At 32.2% G+C, this 25,793-nt stretch overlaps 1 protein-coding gene across 1 annotated transcript in view; it reads left to right on the forward strand.

The window, feature by feature from the left end:
- The window catches only part of LOC145292982 (lysosomal alpha-mannosidase-like), an 83,564-nt gene extending 59,152 nt beyond the window's left edge, over nucleotides 1-24,412 (forward strand). The window contains exons 18-26 of the mRNA XM_080139224.1: nucleotides 2,831-2,949; nucleotides 5,979-6,080; nucleotides 8,232-8,319; nucleotides 13,857-13,943; nucleotides 14,211-14,301; nucleotides 14,997-15,142; nucleotides 16,629-16,775; nucleotides 20,988-21,105; nucleotides 24,108-24,412. Of these exons, the coding sequence (XP_079995350.1) occupies nucleotides 2,831-2,949; nucleotides 5,979-6,080; nucleotides 8,232-8,319; nucleotides 13,857-13,943; nucleotides 14,211-14,301; nucleotides 14,997-15,142; nucleotides 16,629-16,775; nucleotides 20,988-21,105; nucleotides 24,108-24,211 (1,002 nt within the window). The 3' untranslated portion in view covers nucleotides 24,212-24,412. The remainder of the gene's footprint in view (nucleotides 1-2,830; nucleotides 2,950-5,978; nucleotides 6,081-8,231; nucleotides 8,320-13,856; nucleotides 13,944-14,210; nucleotides 14,302-14,996; nucleotides 15,143-16,628; nucleotides 16,776-20,987; nucleotides 21,106-24,107) is intronic.
- Nucleotides 24,413-25,793: the final 1,381 nt, after the last annotated feature.

Here is a 25,793-nt window from a genome sequence, read left to right on the forward strand (position 1 = left end):
TAAGCATACTTTCATACAATTAAGTTTTACTCATGTAAAGGAAAAACTTCAACACTTGTGTATATATATTATGTGAGATGTGTGTGTGTGTACATATTTTAATTCAAGCAAATTTTATTAAATAAGTGTTTGGGAATTTTTTTCTTCACAGAACTTAGATACTTTTTCTTTTTTTTTTTTATAATAAAAAATTAAAGTCTAAAAAAAATTGAATTTTTACCTGAATATATGTATGTATGTGTAGGGAGGGAAATAAATAGAATGAAAAGAACAGTTTGTAATATAAGTTTGTATTCTCTATACTAGGTCTGTTTTTTTAGGGAAATGTTTTGACTCCTTTAACTTGGTGATGCCCTGTGTATGTGTATATATATATATATATGACTTCTGTTGCTGGGGTTCGAATCTTTCGACTGGCGTTAATCATGACACCTTGCACTGATGATTCCCGAAAGGATGAAACACTAGTGTCTCTAGGTATTTAATAATTATTATAGTAAATAATAATGCCAGCCCCTTTAAGAAACTTGTTTCTTATCATTGAGCACTTTCAGTTGTAATAAAGTCGGTCAAGTTAGCTCATATGTATGGATTGTCATATAATGATTAGATCACTCTGACTGACATTAAAACCATTTAATAAGAATAAATGTTTAAAATTCAACTGTATCTCTCGTGGTAGACGGTAGCCGAATGGTTCGGGTTCTTGCTAATGAAGCTAGACATGACTTCTGTTGCTGGGGTTTGAATCTCTCGGCGGGCGTTAATCACGACACCCTGCACTGATGATTCCTGAAAAGATGAAACACTAATGTTGTCTGTAGGTATTTAATAATTATTATAGTAAATAATAATGATATATATAGTTGGGTGTTGCAATATTTTTGACTTATAATGGGGTATGATCCCACACAGTCGGGCGATTCTATTTATAAACGATGCTGCTAGGAACTGACGAATCGAATTAATTCACGTTCTGCTACCAATGAATCAGAAACCAGAATTGCTGCATAAATATTAAACCTTTCCTGTAGCAATTTCGCATATGTTTTTTCCGTCTTGACACTGTAAGAATCTTTTGCTCTGTGGAACTGTCTTCTGCAAACCAGTCACCTCTCAGAACTTGTGTGGAACAACGAACCATCGGAAACTGTTCTGAAACTAAACATGGCTTACACTTCTAGATTGGGGATGGGGCATGCTACCAGATGGCAAACATTCACCTACTATCTCGCATTCCAACAAAGATCTTTTTATTCTAACTGTCCCTTTAAGTGCAAATATTTGTTTCTCTCTTGCACTTGATTCACTGGGTATATTTGCCAGATAGTTTTTAAATTATTTTTCATGAATCCAGTTGCTTCTACAATTACTGGAATGATGGAGATCTTTCCAAACATTCAATCTCCTCATGCTGCACACAAGATCATGGCATTTCGACAATCTCTCCCTCCCAGCTTCGCCTAAGCATCATTGGTGATATTAACTTCTTCCAAGATCGCTTACTTCTCCCTCCTGTCCCATATCACCATGTCAGACCCAACAACTGTTTTTCGGGTATGTAGCTGTAGGATTTTCAGTCAGTCAACTTTCCAACTGTTTTTTTTTTTTGTGTGGTATCTGCTGCTGCATTCGATATTCAACACCCTACAGATGGTCCCGTAGAGACATCCACTCTGTGTCTCCCTGCACAATAGCTGTCCCCTAGGAGTGTTAAGCTGAATATACTGAGTGAACCAGTCTTTTTTAAATAAGAATTAACATGTTTCATCAGGAATTCAAGGATTCTTTTAGAATCTTATTTCAGGCCCACTTTTCTACACATTTGAAGTGTTTAAAATCTGTTTCAAAGACCCAACTGAAGCCTTTGTCTGCAGAAAAAGGTTTATTAGATATCCTGAGTCATTGGGAAATGTATAATTAAAAACAAAATTATTGATTATCTCATCCATGATCTGATTGAAAAGCATTTAGAGACCCTTTTTTAATTTATACACACACACACACATTCGTGTGGGTATATATATATATATATATATATATATATATATATATATATATATATATATATATATGATTTCCCTACTTTCTATCTGTGCCTAAATCCAAACACAGATTCCATGGACAAAGCTTCTTTTCCAGAATTTCCCGCCTGTAGAACACTGTTCTGGTGTCCTGCTTCCAAGTTGAATACAACATGGTAGCCTTCAAATCCAATATAAACAAGTTCTTATTGAGCTCTCCCAATAAAGAATCAAAGTGTACCCAATTTACACCATAAATGATGACTACACTTCAACTTTACATTCATTAACCCTTATCCTCAAGTAGCTTTATGGCCTTGATAAGTAGTGACTCCCAAGTAATATATATATATATATATATATATATATATATATATATATATATATATATATATATATATATAAAGGTATTATGAGGATAAAATACGCAATATATTATGAAATATTAAGACAGATGTATGAAAAAGATGAAAAGAAAAACAATTAAACACAGTAGGAAATCAAAAACATGAAATTTACCAGTTTATATTGTATCGAGCAACTTTGTTTTTGTTTTTTGTTTTTTTAAAGATGTTTATCGATCTGAACAAAATAGTAAATTACGTTTTATTTCTTCTTCGATTGTTTTGTTTCCTTCTGGCATTTTCCTACACATGGTATTATATAGATTTGATCTTATAGATTGACTTTCGCATTTGTTTGTCAAAAGTTGGTAATTAGTTGTAAGGACCAATAAACAATGTTGAATATGAATTATGTTTTCTTTAATTTTAAAATGAATTTTTTTTAATGCTTTCTTACTTTAGGGAAATTGTGTCCAGGAAGTGCGGCAGGTATTTAGCCCTTGGGTAACGCAGTCTGTTCGTTTGTATAAGGGTCAAAACTATGCAGAAATTGAATGGACAGTTGGTTCAATTCCAATCGAGTAAGTTACAAACAATAATTGGTGTTTCTTAAACACACCACCATGAAACTGGTACTACCAGGTTAGGCTGTTTGGAGATATCAGCTTCTTAACTTAAATACACCTAACATTTTTTTCTTTCTTTCTCTTGCAAAACACAATCATATTCTACAGGGTAGAATGATAAATTTGTCTCACTAAAGAAAACAACACTCTAATTTTATTTTAAAACTTTTATTGAAAAAAAATCAATTCAGGTAACTTGATTATGTAGCAGCGTTGACATCTATTCAATGTAGCTGCTTTCAGCCTCAATCACTGCCTCAATATGGGTTCGGAACTGGGAGCATGCCTTTTCTATAAGCGCCAGCAGGAATTTGGCAAATACTCGATGGATGGTGGCAATCAGGCTGACTTTGGTGTTGTGGGATGTTCTCAACGTATGACCAAACAAAGTAGTCCAGTGGGTTCAGGTCGGAGAAGGGAAGCATCAATGAGAAAAAGGTACAAAGTATAAGCATTCCTTCTAAAGCCAACCCTGGGTCTCTTTGAACTTGTGGGCCGGTGCCGAGTCCTACTGTCACACCCATCGTCTGCCACCAGTCACCTGATTACACTAGGGGATCGCCACACTTTTCAGCACATCCAGGTACCCTTTGGTGTTAGTTTTTAAACCGACTTTAAATATGTGAGGTGGCTCTCACTTGAAACCACACCAAAGACCATAACTGGCCAGAAACTTTGAGCTGTGCCCTCAAGCATTGAACCATCCGGGTTTGCATTTTGAGGGTGCTGGCAATGGTCCTGTTGCCATAAGTTGGATCAGTAGAGAGCAGGAGTTGTACAGCGGCGCATCTCCGATCTCGCTCGTTGAACATTGTGTCACTTTCAGACATGAAAAAAGCCTCCAATTGCTCTTGGGATTTGTACACAACTGGCCAACTAGTAGATGGTCTGCAATAAAAAAAGAAAATGGTTTTCATCAACCGGAAATGAAATTATGTTGTCTTTTCTAGGGTGACAATTTTATCGTTCCACCCTGTACAAAAACAATTTTTCTCTACAAAACAACTAAACAAATTCTTCTACTAGAATAATTAATGGAAATAGTTTAAGTTGTGGTCGATCAACAGGCAAAAATCACTGCTCACACAAATTCTCCCAACTGATTTTGCCACTTCTCAAACATCAAATGATTTCTCGATTCATTTCCACCAACAAGTGACCTGTTTTTATAAGGCATGCGTTAGTGATCTCGCAGGACTTCGTTCACTACAAAACATCACGGCCTCCATGATGGACTCTTTCTTTCTTTCTCGACGCGCGTGACTCACAGGACAGACAGACACAAGGACATTTGTATGGTAAGCTATTTTCCCCACACTCAATATTAAGGTGAAAAACTTCTAGAGGTAAATTCATATTCTTCTTGATGATGCTATCCTCCTTCATTTCTCAAGTAAGACAAATTTTGACTTTGAAGTGTGAAGAATCTTAACATCCTGATCACATACTGTTGAACTCCCACCAGGTGCATATCTTTTTGAAGATATGGATTTGTTGCTTGGATGGCATGCTCAAGAATGGACCGTGTCATAGTTGTGTATATTTCATACGACGTTGCTTCCTCTTTTCTTTATTCTAACTTCTGTTGTTATTGCATTTTATACTCAGTCACTGTTGACCTCTTGATCTGTTGCCTCTAATTTTTTTGTGCTTAGGTCCTATTGTTACATTGTGGGGTGGTTAATATATACATCGTGTGATAGTGTGTGACATGTTACTAGTCTCTATAGTGCTTCTTCACTATCTGAGCCCTAAGTTATTGTGTTGCAGACTATTTATGTTCTGTAATCGTCTAAGTGTGTTGTGTGTGTGTGTGTGTGTGTGTGTGTGTGTGTGTGTGTGTGTGTCAGATATAACATAAACACATACATGTATTTCGACATACCTTTTCAAAGGGGTTGTTGGTCTTTTGGTCCACCTGGAAATTTCATCTGTTCTGTGATAGAAGCTGGAACCTGTGGACGAATGCATTTCAACTCCAAGACGATGGTTAGTTTTATATAGTTTTTTATTACACATATCTATATAGATAGCTAATAATTTCTTGTGTCCTACAACTATATCTTAACTACTTATACATATATATGTATGAACAAACTTATCTATGAGAATATGCAACTGTTTTTTCTAATTATTTCATAATTCAATAAAGTTGCAAAGAATGTGTATACTGTCTCTATGCTGTTTCACAGAAAATGTGCAACTCTCAGACAATTAGCATAAACTCTTACTGATAATTAAGACTCTGGGGCATAGTATATTTTGCACACAAGTTTATTGGCCATCAACAAAGATAAAACTGAAAAAGAATTAAAAAAAAAAAATTCAGAAATGCATAAATACAAAATGAAGACAAACATGTATAAGAGCCAAATACATTCAAGGATGGAATACTGTTGCCACATCTGGGCAGGAGCTGCTAGAACCAGCTTATTCTGCCTTGACAGAGTTCAAAATAGATTTCGTAGTCCAGTGAGGGATACCCTTTTCTCTTTCCTGCAACCTCTTTCTCACAGAAGAGATGCTGCGGGCCTGTCTCTGCTTTATCATTATTTTCATGGCAAGTGCTCATCTGATCTCCAATCTATGATTCCCTCTGTCCTGACTTTCATGAAAAACACTCGTCTAGCTGAAATCACTATCAATAATCTCCCCCACTCTTTATCTGTGCTTAAACCTAAATGTAGATTCCATGAACAAAGCTTCTTTCTTAGAACTGCATGCTGGTAATAAAGTTTAAAAACTGTCTAAATAGTTAGCGATAGAAGACTATGCCATAGTTAAAAGAAATCCGCTCTCATTTGGTAAAAAGGCCTGAAGGAAACTCAAATGCAAAAAGGACGAGCAAAGAGAAATAAATGTTAGGGAATCTATTCTATGCTAGATAGAACATTATTTTGAGTGAAAAAGTGGAATTTTTCATAAAATTTTTCTTATAAATAATTTTTTAATGATTTCATTTTTTTTTTCTTTTTGACTTTTAGTGACAAAAAGGGCAAAGAAATTATCGTCCGCTATGATTCTGGTGTGAATAATAACTACACATTCTATACAGATGCAAATGGCCGACAAATGTTGGAACGAAGGTAATTTTATGTTTTCTCATCTTAGTTTTTGGTTATAGTCAGCTAATGTACTTCCTAACTTCTGGCATAGTGCTACCGGAAGCAGTGACAAGGCAAATTAGTTCCTTCACTTTTATTGTTCTTCAGTATTTCTATTATGAAGCGATTTATTGAAATAAAATAAGAAAAGGACATTACTGAAAAGTATACAATAAAAATTAACAAAATTATACAGATAAAAATGACACAATTAGTCTTTATTTGCACTTTTAATAACAAAATTTTTTAAATAACTTATTTTAAGTTTTATAAGAAATGTTTATGAAATTATAAAAAATGTTTTTAATTTTAAAATTGTTTTTTGTTTGAATTTATATAGTAAATATGTTTATGTAAGTAAAAAATAAAATTATTGAAATCAAAAATAAGATTTCAAATATAAAAAAGTATCCAATACATAATGTTCCAAAGATAGTTTTTAAATATTTAAAAAAGCGGTTTTTCAATATTTCTTTAAAAAAAATAAAACTAATTTCAATAATTCTTAATTAAAATAAGACCGAAAGAACTTCAATCTTCATCTATATATATAAAAGCGAAAATGTGTTTGTGTGTGTGCGTTTTTGTGTATGTCCACAAAAGGCTTTTTTCGTCGGCCTTCTCGCTCGGTTCGCTCATTCTTAAAACTTTTTATATCATGTCTAAATCATAATATCTACAAGTTAACAACGGGAGGTTGCCTGTCTATTTAATTTGCCCGACTTTGAAAAGCTAAATATTCCACATTTTTGGATCGCTGCATGTGGATTCGTTTTTTTCGTATAAAAGCGAAACTAATTCGAAGCTGGTGGCATTGTTCCTGGCACAATCGCCAGGAACAATGCCACCAGCTTCGAATTAGTTTCGTCCAAAAGCAGTCAGCTTTGATCAATGCGGAATTTCTCCTTATATCAGACAATTGCTATTCAATTTGGACAATCCCCTTTTTATGGGGAGCTAATTTCCCCCCAACATCTTGGGGAAACAAAAAAAACATTGCCAGGGTATTTGGAGGTGTGTGTGTTTTTGGGTTAATGAAAACAAAAATTGTTGTTATTAACTCATAGATATTATCATTTAGGCGTGATATAAAAAGTTTTAAGAAGTGAGTCGACCGATCGCTTCTCGGAAAGAAGCCTTTCTTGGACATACACAAAAAGCGAACATACTTACACCCATTTTTGCTTTTATATTTATAGACTAGACTGTGATCACACACATTTTTCCTTTTATATATATAGATTATATTGGACCCAATATATAGTAATGATTTTAAAGTTTAAAAAAAAAAAAAATGACTTGTGTGCCACCATCAAGAACCAAAATATTTAGCTTACAATTTATTGTAACTGACGTTAATGACTGAGCTATGAAGACACATTTACTGCAAGGCTAAAAATTAAAACATGAACCAATAGCTACTACGTTATGCATGCATATTCATAATGCTGTCGTTCGACCTTCACCTAGCAAATTCCATTTTTTTAAAAATTTTCACACTTTTGCGTTCAAATAGCCTATATATTTAGTTTCATGTAGACCAAAAACTGACAAGAGTTATGTAGGATAAAAATTTTTAAACAAATATATATATACGCATACATAAATATATATATATAGAAAGAGGTTTGTGTTTACTATAACGTTTTTACACAATATTACGCAAGTATAAATCATGTAGAATATCTGCATGAATATAATTACATATAATAGTTAACTAAAGATAATCATCCAATAATAAAACCGAAAAAAACTAATAGAGAATTAATTAAAATGAATGTTTGAAAATATGCAAATTAGCTATATCTTTTGTTTGTGACTGCAATTCCATGACCCATATATAAGAAAGTTGTATTTTCTTTTTAAATAAATAGAAAAAAGGGGTTTTAATATGAATATTAATACACAAAAAAAAACAATAAATTTATAAGAGTATAGATTACCCATTTTAATACTTTTTATTTTGTTAATATAGAAAATCACTTTCTTTCTTAACACTGACATATTTCCATTTCTTGCATTGTGATGGCCTGTTAATACTTTTCTATGTACATATTACACAATGCTTCAAGCAAACTATATCTCCTTACTTTATGGATATTTATTTAAAAAATTTTTATTTTTAAATTACAGAATTAACTCTCGCCCAACATGGCCGATAACAATGGATGAACCTGTTGCTGGCAACTATTTCCCTATAAATACAAAAATGTTTATTAAGGTAAGTAAACCATTTCTGCATGTTATTTTTAACAAATTTTTTCAATTTATCTCTTGGAAAATGGTGACATTTATAAAATCTATATACATAAATTTGTATTCCTGTTAGTTTCTTTTTTCACAATTTGATTAATATATACAAAAGGTCCGTTATTTACTCTTCCATTTATTTCTCTATATAGTATGATTCTTGCAAAATATTCACCTGGATGAGTCACTTCATTTGCATATTACATTAAGGAAAATCGATTTTACTAAGTAATTGTATGTAAATGTTTCTAGCGAGAGAATTGTTTTAAGTGTTTTATTTAAAATTGTTATTTAATAAACTTTAAATAACAATTATATTGATAATATATTTAATTTAATTTATATGGAAATATTATTTCTGCCGCCGACCATTTTAAAAACGGGTCTAGAGTTATTTCCCTCAGAAACGGCAAAACAAAAAAAAAACTCTTGACTAAATAAAATAATTTGGTAATCTCAATAAGTTTCTAGCTTGAAAAAATAATTCCTTGTAGACAGCAAACTGTTATGCTTTTTTTGTTTTTTGAAATATTAAAAAAAAAAAAAAAAAAGCACAAATAAACTGAAAAGATGTAATTTGTTTGTTTTTATTATTCTTGAAACGGCTATACAGAATATTTGACCGCTTTGAATTCAGACGTAAGCCACACTTTTCAAAACAAAAAAAAGCTCTTCCCCTAAAAAAAGAAGCAAATCGAAAATTTCCTTTATTTACAAAAAAAAAAAAAAGCTAGTGAGAAAACGGCCTTTATAATAAATAAAAATCAAACACAAATCACGTACGTGTCAATGTTTATAAATGTTATTTCAGGGTCATAAAATCAGAAGTCGTCTTAGAACAGTAGGCAAAATAGTTTCCAAATTACCTTTTCCCTTCATTCGAGTTTCAAGGCTGCCTACTTGGCTAATTTTTTTTTTTTTTTTTTTTTTTGCAGTCGCTCGGCCACTTGCTGCTATTTTTATTGAAACAAAAGTTGTTTTCTGAATTTTTGAGATGAGGATTGCTTATTTGTATTATTTGGATTCATCGGACTACTGTTCTCATCATGAGTGGGATTTTCACAACATTTCGGTCGATGTAACTTCCAACCTTCTTCAGGGGTATCTCGTCATTTAAGACTGAAAGAAGCAGCACATATGCTGGGGAATAACCAACTACTAAGTTGACCTAGTATAGAATTTAATGATATGGGAACCAGTAATTATAAACAATAGATAATATATACAAGATAAGTAAAATCATTAATATATACAAGTAATAAGTATAGAGATATACATTAATATATAACAATTAGTTATAAATAGTGATATTTACAACTAAAAATAAAAATAGGGTTAAGGCTCCTAAAATTCGTACTAGAATTGTCCGCAAGGACCCGTGGCGCAGTGGTTAGAGTACTGGGAAAAATCAATTCTCACTGTGGGCGATTGATACGTTTGCGAATTATTTAAGACCTTTATCCAGTCCCCGTGAAGTAAATAAAGGGTTCCGCTTGAAATTCCATTACACCTGAAGAAGGTCAGAGGTTATATTGACCAAAACGTGAAACTCACACTCAAGATGAGAACAGTAGTCTGATGAATAATAATACAAAATTTGTTTTCATTTATTTTTATTTATTTTTTTTAGGGAGAGTTTTCTTTCCAGCACAACAAAAAGTGCTCAGTATCTAGATAATAGTTTCTTCTCTTTGTATTCCTTCTGCCGAAATATCTGGTGGAGAGGGTATCGCATACTTCTTTTTATGGGCGATTACATTTCTGTGTTTTTATCCGTTCTTTTGTTTTTGAAATTGTTGTGGGGGTATCGACGTTGCCTATGATGAAAATGATTGATTAATATCCTTATTATAGCAGGTGCATTCCAAACGGAACTTCATGTCAACCCGGGCAATGCTGGGTACCCATGCTAGTGTTAATTATAAACATGAACTTGTTTATATGCTACTTTAAAAGAAAACTGTTGCTACCAGATCAGGCTGTCTGAAGATATTGGTTTCCTGAAACGAGGTCCTGGATATGACCTTAAACTATATCCAGTGGTGAGGCCCAGCTTGCGGGCTTTGGGGAGTGTGGAGCCACCCTTTAATTACCATTGCTTCCAGGTCCACTCTGACCCGGAGTGGTAGTACCTGTTAGGGTCCCAACTATGGGTTGAATAGAAACCAACTTTAAAACAACAAATATATTCTATTAAAAAAAATTTTCTTCAAAATCTTTGTATTCGGCATTAAATAACTTGAAAAGGGTTGATATGCTGTAAAACAAAAACAACCAACCAACCAACATGAACACTATTTCCAAAATAATTGGATTTCGGATTAAATAATCCAAAAAGGGTTGATGTGCCATAAAACAACTAAACCAAATGTTAAAAGGAAAAAATAAAGTAGTTGTCACCCATGCAATCACGACTACTTGAATAATATAAATAAGGATCACAAAAATAAACAAATGTAACACTTTAAAGCTTTGACCTTCAACCATTTATTGATAACTAGCAGTAACCGGTTTTGCCCGGTGGAAGCCTCCCCTCTCGAAAAAAAGTAAAGTACAGTTGTTGCTGTTGCTGCCCACAGGTTAAAACAAAACCCCCCAAAAAACAAAAATCAAATGAAGGTTTTTCGTTTCATTTTGATGAAATAAAAACGTTTTGATTTTCGATAAAATAAAAACAAAAGGGAAAAAAAAAACTTTTAATGTTAAACTCATTGATTATAAATTTTCAGAAAAAAAAACAAATTTTATGACTTTTAGCGCCGGTGATCAATTTTCAATTATAATGTTCTTAGAGGTGTGTGTGTGTCTGGGGGGGGGGGGTCAATTTCATAGATGTACGCCAGAGATTTGTTCATATTTTCATCTCATAAGTTTTGACAATCGATCCAATGATATTTTTTATTAAATCAAATGATTTAAGGAAGTAAGCTTGGACGGTTTATAATGAAGCAATGGTATTTTCATTAAATGTAAGCATCACTAGATGTAACTGTGCAAACTTATCTATATGCAAGTTATGACTTTTTTGATTTGTTTAACTTTAAACTAAATTATAAATGATCTAAATAAATGCATCGCGATTGCACAGCCATCTTGATTAAGGGCTGATGTGTTTGATTTTTGTATGATCCGGAATAATAGAATTTCAAGGTACCAGCAAATGAGAATAGCAATGTTACTGGCGAAAAATCATTATTTTCGAATATTGAAGTGTAATGATAGTTGTATGTTTAGGAGTGTTTAATCCAGCTAATAAGGGTGTCGGGTCAAAATAGTTTTAATGGTTATATGATTACCCGGTCTTGTCTGAGAGTGGGAGGACTTGTCAGGCAGAGGGGAGAATATGAACTACTTCGTCTATAGATCTGGGCAATAGTGATGATGTCTCTCCTAGGATGTAATATAGGATTTAATTATAACGAATAAGTGTGTTACATAAGACAGGGGTTGAAGGTTTAGACATAAGAAATTTATATGTGGCATCTGTTAATGAAAACCTATAGCAATTTTGTGCAAAGGGGAATGTTTGCAATCAAAATATTATATACAGGATGATGAAACAGCAAGAAGTCCTTGCACTATTAAAAACCTTATATACTACAATAAAAAAAAAAGTTACAGTTAGCATGAATTCTCTGCTTCTACAGTTGAATAAAGCAGATAAGCATTAATCAATGTTTGTTGGATTTGACAGGTAAATTAATGATCATATTTTTAGATGTTTGTGAAAGAAGTGCAATTCTTGTTAATTCAGAATGCTTTTCAATCTTCCAAAGAAAAATAACTTGCTTTGTATAAATGGAATAAGTTTAGGGAACTTCTGCCATAACTAACCAGCAGAGCATTACCACTGTAAACCTAGGGAAGAGTTTACCTGGCATGTGTATGGAAACTGTTCAGTGATGATTAAGAACATGCCAGAAAGAGGTTAGTTTTGAAGTTAATTTCTTAAAACTGTCCAATGCATGTAAAGCTAATTTTACATCAGATATAATGATACTAATTTTTGTAAGATTTCAAACAAAATCTAATGAAGGCATTTTCAATATTTGTAAAGATATTGCCATTTGTGGCAATTGGGTAGCATTTTAGCCCCATGCAGAACAAACTAGAGTTTATTAATTTTATTTTTATTACGGACTATTATCCTCATCTTTTCTTAGTTGTTTCACAATGTTTCGGCCAACTATTCCTCTGGCCTTTGTCAGGTGGTAACCGTGATGGATAGCAATTCTGAATCTCCTGATTGCATTCACTACAATTACTGCCTTCCGTAGTTGTTGTTGTCTCACCATGTTGTGGCCAAGTAAGCCTCTGGCTGGCTTTGAGTAAGATTGAAACCGCTATCTTCAGACAATTCTCATCTGGAACCATAAAGATTCAATGTCTCTATCAACTGCGCCATGGGCCCCGAAGGGCGATCAAGATTGAATTTTTTGGTCTTATAAACTAGAGTCTAAAAAAAAACTTTCGCAATGAGTTTTGTTTTAAATTAAGATTGCGTGGAAAGATCCAATTATGGCAATGCAGATCTTGAAAAGGTAAAGAGTAATGGTTCAATAAAACCATAGAAACTTAAGATGAAACGCTCAGTCTTGTTGGGGATTTTCTAGTTATTCCGGAACCATTTATACAATGCACAGAACAGATGGTACAAGCTAAAAGTCCATACAAAGCCCTGTTTCTTAGTTTCTTCAAACTGTGACACCTCTTTGAAAAGGAACTCTGAATCGATTAAGACACCCATATTGAGTTACTGTCCTCTGTTGTCAAATGTTATACAGAGTAACTGTAAGAAGGCTATACATTGGCAACAAAACTTGCAAGTGACTGACTGAAAGCGTCCCTAATTTCCCCTGTTTCAACATCTGCTCCCTCCCAACTTATCAGATTGTCTGGGGTATAGTTAAAAAAACAAAACAAACCAATCATGTAGCTAGCAATACGAAAAATAAACCCCTTGCCAAGAACAAACTGGTGTTCAAGTATCTCTTGAAGGACACCATGAGGGCTGCATGGTTTGGGTTCCCTCTTGGAAGTTGATAGAGGTTCAGGGCGGCTTCATTGAGAGTGCTGCATTTGAGAAAAGATATGTTCTTTGAAAATGTTGATTATTGTCCAAGATGTTTTATGTTCTCAAAAAAGTGTCAAATTTCCCTTTAACACTCTGTAGAATGTATGAGAGGTTCCAAAAGTAATGCCTCCTAATTTTATTCCACCAGATTGGATCAAAGGGATTGAAAATTTTATTGTTTTAATGGCTGAACTTATTGATGAGCTGTAATTTAATGTCTCTGTTGGAGATATTGACGGTGTGAGACTTTAAGAAAGCTACCCGTGTCATAGAGAAGCAGAAATGCACCATTGAATTCCTAACTCATAACTCTTATAACTTTTCCATTTTTTTGAATTAAAAGAAAAAAAAAATAGAAGGCTTTACTTTTCAAATTGGCATCATATTTAGATTTTAATGGCATTTTTTCCTCTTTGTGTTTCTTGTATCAACAGGACTTGAATAAAGACATGCAGTTGACCGTGTTGACTGACCGCTCCCAAGGAGGTTCTAGTTTAAAACCTGGACAAATGGAGTTCATGGTAAGTAAACTTTGATCAATAAAAACAATTGTTTGTTTCCCCATTTCTTTTTCGTTTGTCTTATGGCACTAATGCATTTATTTTCTGTGTTCAGTAAATTTTTTTCTTGGAGTTTTTTTGTTTTTCAAATTTTATTTGTAGAATAAAAGTGAATAAAAATGTACTTACTCTAAATATTTAGCTCAAGTTGTGTTAAATATCTCTCCCAATAATTCACAAAAATTCCCCTTAATTATTGTTAATCCAATATTTAATATTCAATTTTAGCTTCATCGAAGACTTCTCTATGATGATGATCGTGGTGTAGGAGAAGCATTGAATGAATTAGGCGTGGATGGTCATGGATTGATTGTTCGAGGTGAGTTGAATATTTTTTTATTTGGATTGATTAGATAGATTTCTAATGGTCGATCTTGTGATTCTTTCCTTGAAATGACAAAGTTTAACAACTAATTTTCAAACTTTTTTTTAGGCAAGCATTACATTTATCTGGACAAAGTCCAAGCAGCCACAGAATTACATCGGCAACCCGCTTAGGGCAAATGCTGTTTGCTGTATTATTCTATAATCGCACAAAATATATCCTAGAATATTCATAAGTTTTAGGATTTGAGTTATGTTTGAAGAAAAAAAATGACAAACTTTTTTTACTTGTCCTAATTAAGTGTAATTTGCAATTAACTTATCAAGTGACTCATCTCTTATTAGGTTTCTATCACTCTCACTTTAGTTGATCCTCTCCCACCCTCTACTCATATTTTATTATTTTATATGGTTATCTACCGCTATCGTCTTTTATCACTCTCTCTGTTAAAAATTGAAGGTAATAAATATTAGATCTCTTAGACTCTTGTATGAATGGCCTTGAATTTTTATCTTCTGTTTCATTATGTGAATGTACATTTAATTCTTTTATAGATTTTAATTTGTAATTTTTTTTAAATATTTCTTTTTTTTTTTTCTCCAAGAATTTTTATCTGCCATATTATTGATGTGCACGAAACGTTTAATAACTAATTTTTGATCATTTTCTTGTATTTTTTTTTTTTCCAGGTAAACATTATATTTATCTGGACAAAGTCCAAACATCTACAGAATTCCATCGGCAACAAGCGATAGAAATTTTCTTAAAACCAACTTTATCTTTCTCTCAACTGAACATGCATCCACAGAATTGGTCTTCCACATTCCACACTCAGGTAAACAAGTTTCAAATCTCGATTCTTTTTTTTTTTCATTTGAGTAAAATGTTTTTATTTTTGCATTTTATTTTCAATATTTGATGGGAAAAAAAAATCAAATTTTTTTTCTTTATGAAAACATTATACAGCTTAAAATAAAAGGATATTTTAAAATATTTGAACAAAATAATTTAATTACAAAATTAAATTAACCAGAATGCTTTTTTTTTTTTGTAGCATAACAGTTAAAGCCTAAATCTGTTTAGCCATAATTAAATTCTTGGTTTAAGCTTTTTAATGTGTTGCAGTTTCGAATGATGAGATAATCTAGGCTTGAAAAATCATATTTGATATTCTAAGTGATCAAAATTAGCAATGCGTGATTAGAAAATGTAAATTAAATCTCTAAGCATGTGTAATGAAATCATGAAATGCCTGGTAGAGAAAAGCATTTTATTTATTAATAGTTTGTCTATGACAAACTATAAATAAAATAACCTTGACATGCATACATAAATTAAACATAAATACATTGTTCACATACAGATAAAATGCAAAATTTACATAAAGGCAAAAAAGTTATACTATTTTTTTGGTCAGCACTTTCTCAAGTAATAGTACAGGAGATCGAACTAATGTGTATCACGTAAGAGGCTTCTCCATCAACTCTTGTTAAATGATGGCGTATTCTCTATTCTATTATGTACTAGTCTGGGTGCCCGGCATTGCCCGTGTGTGTTGAACGCAAAAAAAAAGTGGCAGTAGGCAGTGAAGGAAAAGAAAGTAAAAAAAAAACAAAAAAGTGACATCTTTGCTGCTGCATCCATCGCTAGACCGGAAGTGGCAAAGGTTTAAATTAAGGCTAGTCAATCGAAAAGAGGGATGACTTGAAAATATCGGCAAAAAAAGCGAAAAGTGCCAAGTTGAGGCTGAAGGAATTAATGTTTTTAGCCAATTTTTCAATATTTGTCATCCAAAGGGTCCAGCTTCAAAACGATACCGATCTCGTGAAAATCTGTCACCTCTGTCGGAAGTTTTAGGCATACATACATGCAAACAAACAAACATACATTCAAATAGACAGGTGAGATTTATATTATAGATGACTGCGTGTCTCTGAATTTCTGTTAATGACTGTCCGGCACTGTCCTATTAATGTTTCAGCTTCAAGTTTGATTGTTTTGTCTCTGAGTTTTTATTGTCATCAGTTAAAAGACCCGCCTCTCCTTTATTTTGGAACTTTTTCTTTTTAAAAGTGCCTTACATCAAGTGGATTCATGCCGCCTTTGGATTAAGCGTTGATTTGTCAATAAAAAGACCCCCCCCCCACTCCCATGGCATCTCTTCAGAAGTGATATTGGTGGAAGTATGTCTAAGTGAAAAATTAGATCATTCTAGTTGCTAAGTAACCGTTCCTTACATCCTTACCTACTGGTTTATGTAAATTGTCAGAAGGAGGTTTTACTGTAGTTAGGAAAATAATGGTATGTCCGTCTTCTTTCAGTGGAGTGCCATCCAATCTCCTCTTCCAGCAAATGTTAACCTTTTAACTTTACAACAATGGGGAAGACACAAATTATTGATCCGTCTTGAACATATCTTTGAGAAAAATGAAGGCCCACTTTCTAAACCTGTTACCGTATCATTGAAGGTAAGTCCTCTTTTCATTTTTTTTTTTTTTTCAGAGATACACACACACAATGCAAATACGTATATAAAGAAGTCCTCAATTTAAATCGCATAGAAAATGCTGATTCAAGAACTTACAAATATTAGCAGTTCAATATTTTGTGGAATATATATACAATTTGGCAATTCAAAGCATTTATGAAATAAGGTACCAAATAAAAAGCATACACCAAGGTATTATGTTTGTTTTTGGCTATTTCAAAACAGCATTTATTTTAATCATAGAAAATATAAATGCAGATTCTCGTGAGAATAAAATGTTTTCAAATAAAAAATTTTATGTTCCACACAAAAACAAATTCATTTTACGTGTCCAAAAAAAAAAGTTTTCAATTCCACCAAAAACAGAACCAAATCTGAAAATCTTCTCCATAAATTCTTCGGTAAGTACCATTTATTAAAATGCTTGTTAAATCTGAAAATTAAAATCGAATAGGACCAACACTTCTTCAAAATGGCTGTAAACAACCATAATATCTTGCGTTTGCTCTTTATTTGAAACTTGATTCGAAAAGTGTGTGTGTGTGTGTAAAATAATTTAATATAGAATTTTAAAACTTTTTCTCTTGATCTGCTCTTTTCATTATTTGCTTGTCAGTAAACATTTTCTAATGACAAGAAATGTATTTGATTTCTTCTATGTACTTGCTGTCTGTTGAATATTTTTTATGATGTTCTTTGGATTACTCAGCTTATTATTAACTGACTTCATTCTAATCCATTCACATCTTGGGTTATAGATTCTTCCTTCTGAATCTTACAAAGTGTGTCATTGTTTGATCCTTTACTTCTATTGATAATGCCTTTTAATTCACAAAAGTTTTATATTTTTTTTTCGAATTTATGCTAACTAGTAATACATTTCTTTACTGATTTTATCCTCATTGCTCAGAGGTATGACTAAGTAAAAACAAATTTTTTTTTTTTTTTAAACTTTCTCTCAGGGGCATAGACAAAAAACATGGTTAAAAACTGTAACATCTTTCTTTAAAAACTTCTCTCTATCTCTTTTCTTCCTCCTCTGGCTATTAAACTCTTACTTTATCTGGCAACTGGAAAAAATTGTTGATGAATTATTACATAACATTAAAAAATTGCTCTAAAACTTACCCCTCTCCCGACTACTTAATTTCATGTTTATCTTCAAAAGAATGAACATAAAAAATTAAATAAAATGTGCCCATATTTTGTTTAAGGCTATGCTGAAAAAGTATATATCGGCTTTGTAGGTGTATTGTGTAGTTTTTTGGCTTGCTACACACACACACACAAAACTTTATATAATAGCTTGTAATAAAATGGAATTAATCAATTTTTGTATCCCTAAGTATTTTTTCCTATATACTTGACCGATGAAAAATACATATTGAAATATTCTTTCCTTCTGGGATTGAGTTATGTTTAAAAATAAATTCTATTTTAATTTCTAATTAATCATAAATTGTTATTAACTGTCATCCATCCTTCTTACCGTTTCCCTTGCTTTTTTCTTGCTGTGTTGTTTATCTTGCTCTTGCAGCAAGAAGATTAAACACAATGTCAGGAAAGTTGGATTTGAAAAGCCGGTGCCATAGTGGAAGAGCAGTCTGAACAAAGTTAAATTGTCTGGGTAGTCCTGTCAGTATTCTTGGTAGCAATAAATTCTCACCTTCTCAAGGGGGTGAGAAAGCTTGGGAAGGTGGACCTCCTGGAACAGCAGAAGACCATACCCTAGACTGATAGAGAACAAGCAACCGCTCCAAATAGTTTAGACTGTCGGTTGTGTTGATTTAATCACTCTCTAATAGTTGTAATGTCTCTGTGAGCATTTAGAGAGTGACAATTTATTTTCAGCTACATATACACATATATGTACATCATAAACATGTACATTAGAATGCAAAATAATTTCAGATAATTAGTTATGCAAGAATATTTTAATATATGTATATGTACATTAGGGACTGCCAAAATTCACCACAGAATTACCCCACCCTATATGTAACACGATGTAACTTTATTATAAATTAATATTATCAGTATAACTTTTGTACCATTTAAAAGAAGGGCAAAATAAACCAGTAATAATTAAAAAAAATTTTTTTCATTGAACAAAAATAATGAAATTGCGAGACGAAAATTGTGTTTACATAATTGGCGCTTTAAAATAATGTTCCTATGTAGTAGACATTCTGAACGTGAAAACATACCAGTGTTTAATAAATCTAGCAAAAATCAACTAATGGTCAGATTTTTGTGAAATTTTCGATACTTATCTATTTTAGAATGAAATTACATATAAAATGCAATTTCCATAAAATATATGAGGGAAATTATTTTTTTAGTGCATGTCCCCCCCACACATTTATTTTTTCAAAATTCGAACAAAATATTTAAATCTATCAAAATTTCTATTTATTATGAAACATAAGAGTTCAAATAAGTAAAAAATATTTATTCTTTTAAAGTTTAAATACATGTATTGAACAAAAATTTACCTTGAAGTTGCAATTAAAAAAATGATATAAATTTAATATTGTTTTCTTTTTTTAAATAGCATTTTTTCGAATTAATATATACTATAATCAGTTGAATTGCCAAGAAAAAGAAACCTCATAAACATTAATTTTTAAAAGATTAAAACCATTAAAATTCCATTATTTCAAAATGTTCCATTACAACATAGATTTTTAAATGTTTAATATTTTTTTTAAATATTAAGTTTTTACATAAACATGGCTCTTGTCAGCTATTTTATCGCCAGATTAAAACCGATTTGAAAATATTATTGCACAAATATTAAGCATTTTGGCAGCCCCCCCCCTCATATTTAGTTAGTCTCTTTTTACCGAACAAAATATGGAAGCCCGTAGGTAACCAAAAGAACATTCAGTAAAACCGTATTTCATATTTACTATACAAATGTTTATAATATTATTAATCATTAAACTGTAAATCTTAAAACTTAACAAAATTATAACAAAGATTAATTATTAATTGCAGTTTGAAAAAGATAAACAAAGGTTTTAAAAAATCATTAAGTCGCTTCTGCTTTTCCATAGTTCATATAGTTAACACAAATCTGATGTCATGGGAACATGTGCTCCGTTTTTCACATTGTTTTAGGGATACCTAATGTACATAATGTGATGGCAATCTTCTGTCTAATGAGACAATGGTGTTCTAAATCTAGTCTGGTGCACTGTAGCATCTGCTGTGGCTATAAAGTCAAAGCTGGAGTTGCCTCTCTGGATGCAGGGCTGAGCACGGGTGATAAGGAGACCTATGTTTGCCCAGTTAATAGGACCTCTCTCTCAGGGTTGCAGACAAATTTTGACAGAAAGCCAATATGGTTGGGGTCGGTGCAGCTGCAGGAGTTGCCGGAAAGATGTTGCAGTGTTTCACCATCCGCCTATTGGGACTCCAAACCTGAATTTTTGTCAGGGTTTACCAAGGCATCCACAAGGCAGTGGATCTATTTGCCCATACTGAGTGAAAATTTGAAATATTTTCAATTTTAACTAAGATCCTCATCATAATTATTATAGTATCGAAATAAAAGTGAAATCCGAATGTGATTCTTAAAAAAAAAAAAGTCAGGCGAACATAAGTATATATGTAAATATGCATTATAAACATAAATTACGTAAATTAGAATGCAAAATAATTTTGGATAATTTATAAGTAAAGTAATTTAATATTTTTAGTTATGCAAGAATTTTTTAACAGATATTTTACTTTATGAATTTTGAAATAAAATCAAAGTGAAACAATGGTTGTGGTTGTGACCCAACGAGTCATGGGTATGTCTAGTATATATAAATTAGTTGTCTATATTTATCTACTTCTATCTATACGATTCACTTTTAAACTAATTAATTGATCATTATGAATTTTGGAACACAGGTGCTAGGCATAAGTCGTATATATTAAATTAAGTTTAATTTTATGCAAAGAGAGAATATTACTAGACTTTGTCCACAACAGTTAGAACACGGAGCGCAAATTCTACTCTTTAAATTCTGTTGGAATTTTCTGCCTTTTTGTTTAATTTAACCATTTGTGGCAATTCAGTTTCTAACATTTTGATACAAAAATACAGAATATTTTCTATAATGGGATAAAATTTGTTAGTTCATGTGTCAAAAATAGAAGGCAAAATGATTGAAAACTTTACTTTTTCATTTTTTTGTAGACTCTTTTCATTCCATATAATGTGACATTGCTGGAAGAAATGGTTCTTGGTGCCAATCTGAAACTCTCTGATCTTCACAGATTGAAATGGAAAATGAAAGACAACTTTGCATTCCCAGGTTTGTACATTTTCATGGATTTTTTTTTACAATTTTCAAAAAAGAATTGATATGTATTGCTTGGATTACTATTATTTTTATTTTGGATATTCTTGCATTTTAGACAATTTAACCTCTGTTCAGTTACATATTGTCAAATTTGGGAATCAATGAAATTTCAAATAAATGGTTCGATTTGAAATATATATACACACACAGATAAAACTTAATCAGTTGCACTCCTTGCTAGCAGATTTGGTTGTTAGACTGTCCAATATGACTACCCCCATTATTGTGTATATGATGAGTTATGGAATTTATAACCAATATAATAAAAAAGAAAAACCAAAAATTATTTTCATCAGCGTTTTGTCATTGTTCAGATTTTCTCATAGACAGCACACATTTCAAATTTTATTTTATTTTCAGATAAGTCATTTTGATAGACTTTGAACAATAAAGAACAAATGTTGAACATAAAAAAATTATTTTTTTTATCCAATATATATTTTTTAATTGCATTTTTCACACATATATCTATAAAAATGACAATGTGTGAGGATACTTCTCAACCTATATACTCAATGAATTTTTGATCTACAGACTTGAAATTTGGTGTATATGCACTATTCAGATATGTGGAAAAAATTTTTAATTAGGTTTTCATCTGGAAAAACGGGCTGCTAAGGGGTCAAAATTAAAAATTGGTTCACGTGGGTTATCGGATTTTTATTTGTTTTTTTTTTTTTTAAGGAATTTTATGTTACGTTTAATATCGGGTAACACCAGGCACATCTAGTATTAAATGTGTGTTATGTATATTTGTTTAGATATTTGTATGCACTGCACAGGATTCACTTCTAAATTACTTGACCAATTCGGAATTTTGGAACACTGCTGAGAGGCATAAGGGGTCTGAATATAGCATATATTTAATTGTATGCTGAGGAGGTAGGAGTCCTTTGTGAAAATTTTAGATACTTCTAATATTTTTTATCAAATTTTAACAATAGGTATTAGTTATGAATTAAGTATTTAAATTTCAGTTTCTTTTGAATATTTTAAAGAGTTTTTAGGGAGAGAATATAGGGAGGGGGGGTTAGTATCCATTCTGTTATCATGAGACCATCTTCCCAGGTATTACCTCCTTCTTTTGGGGGGCAATGTAGTATATATTCGGTTGTTATATATATTAAATGCTCTCTCTGGTCACATATTTTTGCTAATTCATATTATGAATGTTAATATCAGGCCGCCTGTAAAATATGCTTAAATATAATATTTTGATTAATGCAGATTTCGTATTTATTATTATACTAGCGGGGGTGCCCTGCGTTGCCCGGGTGTTTATAGGTGTGTTGAGGAAGAAAAAAGTTATAGTAGGCAGGTAGGCTTGAACCCGAACCTTTGACGCGAAGGTGGAAAAGAAAGTGTGAAAAAACCTGACATCTTACTGGTTGGCCACGACTGGACAGGAACTGAAAACGTTCTATTTAAATGATTAAAAAGTTAAGTGATAGGTGCATAAATTTAATGAGGTCAAACATCGTGCGATAGGGGAATGAAATCCAGTTTCGCTTTTTTATACGGAAAAGCTAAACAAACACGCGTAGACCAAGAAATATCACGAAAATAGCGTGTAAAAGTCGCCCAAATTAAAGATACATATGACCTCGTTTCATGAATCATAGATATTATAATCTAGGTAGTATATATAATTTCTAAGAAAGAGTGACCCCCCCCCAAAAAAAAAGCCTTTGCGGACATACACAAAAAATGCACACACACTAACACACATGTTGTATTTTATATATATATAGATAAAAGAAAACAAAAAAAGCAAACAAAAAAACTTGTGTGCCACCACCGAGAATCAAAACCAAAATGTTTAGCTTACGATTTACTTTTTCCTTTGACGTTAATGCCTGAGCTATGAAGACATGTTTGCTAAAAATGCTAAAAATTAAAACATGAACCAATAGTTATTACGTTATACATGCATATTCGTAATGCCATCGTTCGACCTTCACCTGGCAAATTCTATTTTTTTTATTTTCACACCTTTGTAGCGATTTTTCCCAGCTAAAACCCAAATGTAAAGTTTAACATAGGTTCGAATACCCTATATATTAAGTTTCTTGTCTGTAGATCAAAAACTGACTGGAGTTTGGTAGGCAAAATTTTTTTAAACAAATATATATACGCATACATAAATATATATAGAAAGAGGTTTGTATTTACTATACGTTTTTACGCAAATATTATGCAAGTATAAATCATGCAGAATTATCTGCATGAATATAATTACACGTAATATTTAACTAAAGATGATCATCTCATAAGAAAACCAAAAAACTGATAGGGAATTAATTAAAATGACTTTTTTAAAAGAATATGCAAATTCAAAGGTTCCAGGTGAGCATTGTCTGAAGATAGTGGTTTCAATTCTACCCTAAGCCAGCCAGAGGCTTAGTTGGCCAAAACATTGTAAGATGACAACAACTATGGAAGGCAGTAATTGCTGAGGATATACAGTTAGGAGATTCAGCATTCCTATCCTGTCGCAGTTAACCATCTAACGAAGGTCAGAGGAATAGTTAGCCGAAACGTTGTGAAACAAGAACTAAAAGATAAGGATAATAGTCCGCAATAAATAAATGGGTAAATAATATGCAAATTAGCTAGATCTTTTGCAGATGAATGCAATTCCATGACCCATATATAACAAAGTTGTATTTTCTTTTTAAATAAATAGAAAAAAGGGGTCTTTAATATGAATATCTATATCTATATAAAACAAATTAACTTTATAGAATTTTGTGCATTTTACTAAGAAACTCATTTCAACTCAAAATTAAAAAAAAAAAATCTAGATATCTTATCATTGGCAAAAATTTTTTGACAATATTTATTTGATTTTTTTTTTTTTAATATTTTATATAACTTTGAAGTCAACGTAACAATTTATAATTTTGATTTTTTTTTTTTTTTTTTTTTTTTTTTTTTTTTTTTTTTCTCCATAGATGCTGTCACTGTCAAGTCCCACGATTCTCTGGATGTCACACTTTCCCCAATGGAAATCCGAACATTTATCGTTACATTCACCAAAAGAAAAGAACAATTTTGAAAACATTTTTAAAAGATACTTTTATTTTAAATATATTTTTTCAATTATTTACTAAAAAAACTACACTTCTTATTGCTTTCAAAATAATTTTATTCAATCATTCAGATTTTTATTTTATCCCAAACAAAGCACAGTGCCACTTTGGGACAAAGTTTACAGGGATACTAGTTAGGGAGTTGAGCAACAAGATGTTTGTTCACATTACATTTAAACTTCTGCATGTCAGTACAATCAGGGAGTAGGAAACCGTGAGTAAATTCCAAAGTCAGCAGTTTTTTTTTTGGGGGGGGGGGAGATTATTAGAGTAGAAAGTTTTCTGGCATCTAGCGATTTCTACAATGAAGGGGTGGGATTTTGCTGTTTGTCAAGTTAGTTGGAGGTATTTACATCGAGGAGCACAAGTGATTTGAGTTCATTGGAGCAAATTCCATTAAAAACTTGTAGAACAGGCACATGGATGTAACATTTTAATGATGGGACAGGGGAGTTTGGTTGATAGTGCAGGACCTATTAGGTTGGAGACTCTTTTTTTACCTTGTCTAAGATGTAGAGACTAATGGTAGATGCACCAGCTCGAATGTTGCAACAATACTCGATTCATGGATGAATTGTGGCTTTGTAAAGATGTAGAATACTCTCTAATGAGAGTAATTTTCTAGCACTGTAAAGAGAGCCTACTTTATTTGCAGCAGCCTTGGTAATGTCCTTGATGTATTTGTTCCAATTCATTTTGCCTGTGAATGTTAAACCAAGGAGTTTGAACAAACTTTTCAGGTAACAAATTTTTAGTGATGGCAAGTTTTTTATTTTATTTTTTTGTCATTGTTAAAGAAGAGAAGCTTAGTCTTGGCAGCATTAAATGTCCCGATCTATTTACGTCCCTCATTCCATTACAGACTGGAGGTCTTCCCCTAAAGTTTCACTCATTGCCTTAGATATGTGTTCATTCGTTTTTCCTTTGTCTGTTATAGAGCGTGGTGTCATCAGCAATATACCCATCTCAGAAATAGTTTATCTATGATGTGATAGACTAGTGCTTGATTAAGGACTCTGATTTTGGTGAAAAGAGGAAGGGGACTAATGGACGATAATTGAGTGGACCAGTTCTTTCACCAGAAAACTGATACAACAGAAACAATTTTTCAACAGATTCAGTAAAGCATTTGTTGAAGAGTTTGGACAGCACTTGAGCAACCTCAGTGGAGCATATTTTTAATAGTATAACTGGAATGAGATTAGACCTACACACGTTTGAGGTATTCAGGATTTTTATGATATCATGAGAAGTGATTTTAGATCTTCGAGTATGACTTTTGTCCGCAAAGGGAAATTTGGTAGGGAGTGGTTTGTTGGGTCTAAAGTGGAGTTGCAGGCTTGCTGATCCTGACTATCTGGGGTCAGGGTGGGGAATGTGAAAGTCTGTATTGGGGAATGGGATATAGAAAAGCTATGTGTTTCTACCAGCTGTGTCTTTAGAGAAACCAAGTTGATTACTGTGGTGACATTCGTCACCAAATACATAGGCGCTAGTATCTAGGGAGAGTGCTGCATCTATGCGGTCAGAGACCTGATTGATTAGGGT

The sequence above is a fragment of the Euprymna scolopes genome, chromosome 14 (assembly GCF_053919585.1).
Source record: "Euprymna scolopes isolate OS-2025 chromosome 14, ASM5391958v1, whole genome shotgun sequence".
Classification (NCBI taxonomy): Eukaryota; Metazoa; Mollusca; class Cephalopoda; order Sepiida; family Sepiolidae; genus Euprymna; species Euprymna scolopes.